Source organism: Agrilus planipennis, unplaced genomic scaffold (assembly GCF_000699045.2).
Source record: "Agrilus planipennis isolate EAB-ADULT unplaced genomic scaffold, Apla_2.0 scaffold64, whole genome shotgun sequence".
Lineage (NCBI taxonomy): Eukaryota > Metazoa > Arthropoda > Insecta > Coleoptera > Buprestidae > Agrilus > Agrilus planipennis.
Window position 1 is genome coordinate 209213 of NW_020438927.1, and position 8432 is coordinate 217644.

Genomic DNA, 8432 nt, shown 5'->3' on the forward strand with positions numbered 1-8432 from the left:
TTTTGAATTAGTTTATTACGTGAATTGACTGGGTGTCCAATCCAAATCGAGTGGGTGCCCAACCTAATCGAGTGGGCGGACCCCCCCCTCCTTGTTGCGCCCCTGCCTGTAATACATTTCCGATGGCTATTTAGGAAATGTATAGATTTCCTAGAAAACGTGTCTAATATAATTTATTTCACACAGTTCCGGACGATTTCAGGAATCATATACATTTCCTAGGAATTGTATACAACGACGGATTTCATACTTTTCCGGTAACAGAAATCCCGAAGACTTTGGGATGTCATTGTGAAACTGAACCTCAAGAAATGTGAGTTGTTTCAAGAAGATGAGAGCAGTGCAATAGTGGTCAGTCCCTACCAACTCACATCAAGCTTCCTTGAACTTTGNATAGTCCTTTGTTCTCCTATTCTTTCTAATACGTCGTCATACCTTCTCTATCCATGGTATCCTCATCATTCGCCGGTAGCACCACATTTCGAACGCTTATAACCTTGAAACAAGTCCAGTCTGTCCCCCTAACCGAACAATGACGAAATCGAAAAATTGATTAGGCTGAGTTGAGTTTTCGGTTCATAATAATGACTAAAAAGGTCATTTCGACAAGCTTGAACTATTTGAACCGAATTTTTGAATTAGTTTATTACGTGAATTGACTGGGTGTCCAATCCAAATCGAGTGGGTGCCCAACCTAATCGAGTGGGCGGACCCCCCCCTCCTTGTTGCGCCCCTGCCTGTAATACATTTCCGATGGCTATTTAGGAAATGTATAGATTTCCTAGAAAACGTGTCTAATATAATTTATTTCACACAGTTCCGGACGATTTCAGGAATCATATACATTTCCTAGGAATTGTATACAACGACGGATTTCATACTTTTCCGGTAACAGAAATCCCGAAGACTTTGGGATATCATTGTGAAACTGAGCCTCAAGAAATGTGAGTTGTTTCAAGAAGATGAGACCAGTGCAATAGTGGTCAGTCCCTACCAACTCACATCAAGCTTCCTTGAACTTTGTAGACGATTCTGCTAGAAGCCGGATTGTCAAGCTGTATTCGAGAAATTAAAACAAGTACTCGCTTCCACAATTGTGTTTAGTTATCCTCTACTAGCTGGGAAATTTGTTTTGGACATCGACGTAAGCAATCAGCAGGATATGCGTGGTGCTCTCTCAAATACAAAATGGAGAAGAAAAAGTCATCGGATATTTCAGCATGTACATGTACCTTTATGAGAGAAAGCTGTTGTTCCAAACTAGCCATACCGCTTTAAAATGATTGTTAAATTTCAAGAGTCCTAAAGGTCAAGTAGCACGTTGGATAGAAAAGCTCCATCTTCTCGAAATGAAGGGCTAGTTAGAGACACATCAGAAGCAAAAACAGGAGCTAAGAAAAAGAGGTAGACCCAGATTAGATTACTGCTCACAAGCAGTTACGGATGTAGGATGTTTTATTTTTAGAGAAATGCTAAGATTAGCTTAGGTTATGAAACCAGTTTTAGGACTGACGACCTTACGATGATGATTATGGTGATGACGATGACGATGATGTAGCATTTACTTAAACGATCTCATCATCATCATAAGGTCATCAGTCTTTAGACTGGTTGGACACGTACTTCCACTCTTTCCTATTCTGAGCTAAACTTCGCATTTCCCTAAAACTAGAACAGCCCACATCCTTAACTATTTGCGAAGAGTAATCTAATCTAGGTCTACCTCTACCCCTCCTAACTCCTGTTTCTACCTCTAATATGTCTCTGACTAGACCTTCATGCCTGAGAAGGTGTCCTACCAACCTATCTCGCCTATTTTTTATTGACTTCCATAGAGTCCTCTGTTCTCCTATTCTTTCCAATACCTCTTCATTTCTAACCTTTTCTACCCACGATATCCTCATCATCCGCCTATAACACCTTGTTCTAACCTTTTCCGCCGCGTTCACTGTCCATGTTTCGCACCCGTACAACGCCGCGCTCCAAACATACACCTTTAACAACTTTCTTCGAATTTTTAAATTAACCGTTTGCGAGCCTAGAAGTGACTTCTTTTTATTGAAGGCGACATAACCTTGGGCTATCCTCTGCTTTATATCATCAGCCAAGAAAAACCTACACAAAAATTGATCAATTGATAATATCAGGTAATGTTCTTCTGGGGTCATTCCGTCAGGCGTCGCCTACAAAAAAATACACTCTTATTGTCACCCTGTAGAAATATTTTAACAAAAGTGAGCCTAGTCATTTGTTTATGAAGCTCATAAAGACGCCTAGGTATCAAGCATTTTTGTGATTCATTGTTATCATCAATATTTCTTTAACAATTAGGGGTAAGCCCTCAATTTTCCAATGGGAAGAGGGGGGTCCGAATCTACGATTTTAATTAAGAATAGAGTTACAATTATAATAATAATAATAAATGTAATAGTACCTACCCTATAGTTGGGCGGTTCTTTTCAAATGAATAAAATATAACAGATACTTTTATATTTACATTGCTAATTTTTGTTACAGATTCTACAAAATTTGGGAAAGGTTGATAGGACTGCTGACGACATTTTTGATGAACATTTGCAGAATTTTAATCGGCAACAATTGGCAGCGAATAAATTACAGAAAGAGTTCAACAACTACATAAGGTGTATAAGAGGTAAGGCTCATACTACATTCATATACTTATACTTTTTGCGCTTTGCAATCCTGTAATATACATATCTAAAGTAGTGAAAGAATGTATTTTGGCATTTGGGTTTTGTTTGTCACAGAAACATGAAATTCGGTAGCCAGTATTATTACTATGCCTTTTTGAATTAAGAGAAAATTGAGGAGTGAAAAGGGGGGGGGTAAGAGTAACAATTTTTTTTATGTGAGGAGTGTTCGAAAGCTGTGGTGACAGAAAATACGAAAATATTTATGCTCCTCGGTAATTTTTGCTCAGCCAGAGCCCCCCTTGTAAACAAAATTGTCAATATTTAAAGAAACTATCAATTTATTTTAGAACAAACAGAATAGCTCAAAACCCCAACGCCAAAACAAGACACTGTAGTTGTCCGAAGCACTTTTCGGTAACAAAGTTACCTTCTTCAACTCACGTGAGTTTACTTCAGTCCCTGAAGAAGGTAACTTTGTTACCGAAAAGTGCTTCGGACAACTACAGTGTCGTGTTTTGGCGTTGGGGTTTTGAGCTATTCTGTTTGTTCTACAACAACCGCCAAAGTTTTTCCAATCTTCATATATCAATTTATTTATTAAACCAACTTTGCCCTATCAAATTTGAACGGTGGGTACCTTTATCGATGGCAGATAGCACTTAATACGAAAAATGGACCGGGTACCCGGTTTGGATCCGATACGCTGCGGCGGATCCGACCCTTTTTTAGGTTCCGGCCGGGTACCGGATAATGACGCCGCCCGATCTCTCCCCCCACCTCGAAATCGGCACTCACTATGTATATGTTTCTTATATATATTTGGTATATTTCATTTACTTTCTGTAGCGATGAGCCTCTTCCAATGTCTTGGATGCGCGATGGCAAAATCGTAGGTAGGGAGAAAAAAGCTCATTATACTCCCGACTCTTGTTCATTAAACATACTTTTTCATACAGTACCTGCCAAAAGTTTTGTTCAATCATGAATAGTAGTGCGAGTCGAAAACAAGCGTTAAAGCCTTTAATATGTCTTCAAATATAAATAAACATCTCGTTGATATTTTCAGTAGTAAATGGTACCAATAACAGCACATTTGAGCAATGAAATTGTAAGGGATAAAATGGTCAATTTTTCCGTGCAGTACTGTACGGATTATACGCTCCTCACCGGTTAAGAGCTTGGCCGAGAGTTGTCTGCTTTCTTTTCTGGCCTAGTGCTGTTCTTTTCTACTTTGCGCCGGTCAAACTGAAGGTCACATCGCTACAGAAACTATACGAAGTATAGTAAATTTGTTTTAATATACATGCATATATTTATGTAGAGAAATATGCGAAAGTAATTTTACTGTCTATACTTCAGTACATCTACGTTACACTACGTTCCAAGAAGTTAACAATTCCCGACGGTCGTAATGGGTACCACATAATTATTATTAGAAATGTGTAATTATCTATATTGTGAGGCATTACGCATAAAATCATGCTTACTGAGTTGAACATAGTAAGATGCGGGTGAATAACTACACAACACTCTCCTTTATTACATTTTTTTTTTCTAACGATGCGTTCAATGAACTTGTTATTCGGAAATAAAACTACTGCAAAAGGTAGTGTCTTTAATAAGAATTTTACTCGTACAGTTACAGTGTAACTATAAAAAATATAATTAATATAACAATAATAATAATATATATGAATCAGTTTGTAACTAATAATTATTGAAAAGTTATTACCGCCATCTGTGTGTTAAAAGCAAAACTGTGCTTAATACAGTACAGGAGTGATTCCTCTAGTTCAGGGGTCGGCAAAAACAATTCCTCTTTCAAACGACTATTGCAGCTCTTGAAGACAGACATGCAGCACAATCGTATACCTAAAAAAAACTTGCACTTTATGACTGACGTTACAATGCATCTCAACGAACTAAATCTGAAGCTTCAAGGAAAAGGAAACACTGCATTTTCATTACTGGAAGAAGCACTTGGTTTTGAAAATAAATTGCTTCTTCTGGTAGAAGATAGAGATGCATTTGGAAAGGTCTCACATATCTTATGTCATGTCATTCACATACATAATTCAGAATAGCAAGCGGATTTTGAGGATTTATCTCAAGATTTATGAAGAATTGTAGAGGTTTTGGTTCTTCAAATAGATTATACCATCACGATTCAGATAATAACTCGGTTCAAGTTCGAAAATGAACAGCCGTAATGATCTTTTTGGCGATACATTGGCTCTATTTTAGATATCACAAAACTAAAAACCAGATACACTCAAAATATTGAGCATGCAGTCATGAAAAGACAAGTTTCTCAACTTATTCTTATTGATCTTGCTCTTAATCACATACGAGCATCTTGTTTCTGATTGGATCGTGATTTTTCAAACAAAATAAGATGCTATCTTAATCTCATCTGTCTATTTTATGCATAATGTTGTGTGCATATTGAGAGGAGTTGTCAATACTGACATGGCAGAACGTGATCTATCTATAATATAATATGATCACATGCAAGTTTTCAATATTTAGATAAAGAAGTTACTTAGGTAACAATTGTTTTATTTCTGTGTTTTAAGAGAACTAACCGTAAAATTAACCACATAAGGTCATTAAGTATAATGATACATTTGTAATGTTTTCTACGTTTTATCTATGGACAGCCTTGTACTGCCCATTTTTAAATTAACCATAACATTACCCGTGAGCCGTAATTACATATTGTAATTGAAATTCATGAATCGGAACAATTTTTCCCTTTGCATTCATGTTAATTTGTCATGTCAATCGTTTGGTGTGCTTTTATTATTAGGTCACAAATAATAAACCTTTTACATTGGATAAATAAATAAATTCCTTGTCTCCATGTAATATTAGCCAATGTATGGCATTTATTAATATGACCGAAACTTTTTTTTTTTTGGTGTAATAAACGAAAAAATCGTCTAAAATAACATTTCATTCCTAAATAAGGACCAATGAGCTTTCTACGACGGTAAGTAAAAAAACCTAACCGCAGGGAAGATAGCTAAAAAATAATTTTTTTAAAAATTAAACTTTTATATAGAAGGGGGTTATTACGATTTTTCCTGTTACGAAAAAGCGTTACGGCCGCATGGAGGGGGTATAACGTCAACCCCCATCGCGGGGTGAGGGGCGGCAGTGGCGGAAAGAGGGCAATGGCTGTATTAGATGGATATAATGCGCAGCCGCGCAGAGAGCAGGGAGTCCTCTAGAGTCCCGGCGGCGGGTGCTGTGCTCAGCTGTTGTTTTCTTACCTCTGCTCTCCACGTGGCAGAGCATTATTGCCTCTGTTTGCGGTCTGTGTAAAAACCAAATCATAATTTGCAGTAAACCTGTGAAAACGAAATGTCTGCTGGGACACATAGTAGAAATGAAACTTCAACAGACAAGTTGAAAAACGAATGGCAACAAAATTTTTACTTTAAGTTTTACGAGCAGGTTTTCAATTTGGACAAGTACATTAACAATCTGCCCGTAAAACTTGAAGTAAAAATTTTGTTGCGATTCATTTGTCCACTTGTCCGTTGCCATTCGTTTGTCGACTTGTCCGTTGAAGTTTCACTTCTACTATGTCTCCTAGCACATCTTTCGTTTCAGGCTAAATGAGTATTTTGTCATGTTACTTGCTGATTAAGACACGTAAATGTTTAACCTCTTTTAACATTCCTTTTTAATTTCTCTTTTACCAAAAATGTACCGTTATCTTTTCATTTTATCTAGATAATGTTTTTATTTACGTATACATAGGTATTTTGTTTTTACCTAGTGCATTAAGTTGCGAATCGATGGGTATTTGTTTTTGCACACGATAATTACTTTCAAATTTTTCGCCTAATACGATCTGAGATATAAAGGTCAACTGTTACTTTTATCTTTTAGGTTTTGTTATAAGAACAGACTTTCACATAAGAGTTATTTGAAACACGGATTTTGATTTAGAAATTGCTTTTTAATTTAATGAGATTGGATAATGTTTGTCACTTAAATGTTACTACAATTGGTTTGTTTGCTTACAGAAAGTATTCCCTAAGTATCATTTGTAAAAATGAAGACTCAAATTATAACTAAAGTTACGATTGTTTTTTGCGAATATTGAAACTTGTCCAGCAGTGTTGATTATTAATTTTTAACAATATTCAATATAAAAAAACATAATGTAAAATTCGGCACTCAGACTTTAGGAATAGGGAGTAGTGTTTTTCTGTGCCTTTAGCTATATAGCTATATCCCACCCGTTTTGTTACTCAGAAAATAAATAATGCCTGACGGCTCTGGGAGTTTGCTCTGTTAGGAGCTACAAACACTGTTTTTTTTGTGTCAGGGGTTAAAAACAGTAGGGGGCATGACTCCTGCTACATGTATTATGCATTCGACTGCAACTATTTATCATATTTGATTGAGTTTGCTTTCTACGCAGACGAATTTTTAATTGGCTTTTTATTGACGACCACTTAGTTTTATTAGTTTTTGAGTCTAGAGATACTACCTACACAACGGTCGGCTTGTACAGTTCCTAAACGGAACTATGGCTGTAAAATCGTCTAGAAGTATCNGCAAGGAGATCGGGCTGAAACTATAGCTACAAGCTATCCAAGGATGGTACTATAGAATGTCACCTCAAGGTAGGCCTAGTGGCGTCATCTCTTGGTTAGGCCGGAAACTTATCAATCCACCCTCGTAAAATCGTCTAGAAGTATCAACTTGATTTTGAAAAACATGTTCACTGATATACATGACACTCAATTTTTTTCGTCTATACCGCCATTTTGTACTTTAAGGTCCCCATTGTAGCTTTATAGGTAGATAAATTATAAAAATATTATTCTATAAAACTGATTTGTACAGACTATTGTCGACGTTAACGTAATCTGTTAATAATTTTTCAGTATCTCGGTTTTATAAACGCCAAGTTTAATAACGGTTTTCATATAATGTGCATTAATCAAATAAAATAGGGTACATATAATTTCTGGTAAAGTATATATCTATCTACTATAATTATTACGTAACATCGTCGGCTAATAACCCATGAAAGTCACTCTAATAGTACGATATACTTAAATTATAAATGTAGCATTATAAGTAGGTATAATACAAAAAGGTAATTGACTCAATGGGAGACATGTATCGATAAAAAATGCTCGTAAATGACCTGACTATATCGATGTTAGTGAATACAATCCCGTAAGATAATTTTAATCCCTGTATTTACGGGATTGAACATTCTCGATTCCACGGGATCATGTGTAAAACCGTAGTTAAATCATAAACTACGATCATATTTGAAGGGTTTTAACTGACATTAAACAAATTTTACTTTTCNATTTTATCAGTATTGTAACAATCGAGTGTCGGAAAACCACTGCACCCAGAATCTTAAAGGAAGATTCTCTAACGCCACTAAAATAATAATACGAAATTATTCGGTGGATAAACTCAATATTTCTAACTTTGGTATGCAATGGAAGCTTCTTCACCAGTCCGTAGACACAAAAAGAGTTACAGCTAATTTTAAAATTGGAAACGAAAAACTAAAATAGGTCGCTTTCTTTTTATACATTGGGAAATCATCATCATCATAAGATCATCAGTCCTAAGACTGGTTGGACACCTACCTCCACTCTTTCCTATCCTGAGCTAAACTTCGCATTTCCCTAAAACTAGAACAACCCACATCCTTAACTATTTGCGAACAGTAATCTAATCTAGGTCTACCTCTACCCCTCCTAACTCCTGTTTCTGCCTCTAATATGTCTC

The 8432-nt window shown here is 36.2% G+C and overlaps 1 protein-coding gene across 2 annotated transcripts in view; it reads left to right on the top strand.

Annotated features, from left to right (window-relative positions):
- Positions 1-8432, top strand: part of LOC108736322 (myc box-dependent-interacting protein 1) — a 72869-nt gene that overhangs the window by 35538 nt on the left and 28899 nt on the right. For both annotated transcript variants that reach the window (XM_025974094.1, XM_025974092.1), the window contains exon 2: positions 2518-2653. In XM_025974094.1, coding sequence (XP_025829879.1) covers positions 2518-2653 — 136 coding nt within the window. The remainder of the gene's footprint in view (positions 1-2517; positions 2654-8432) is intronic.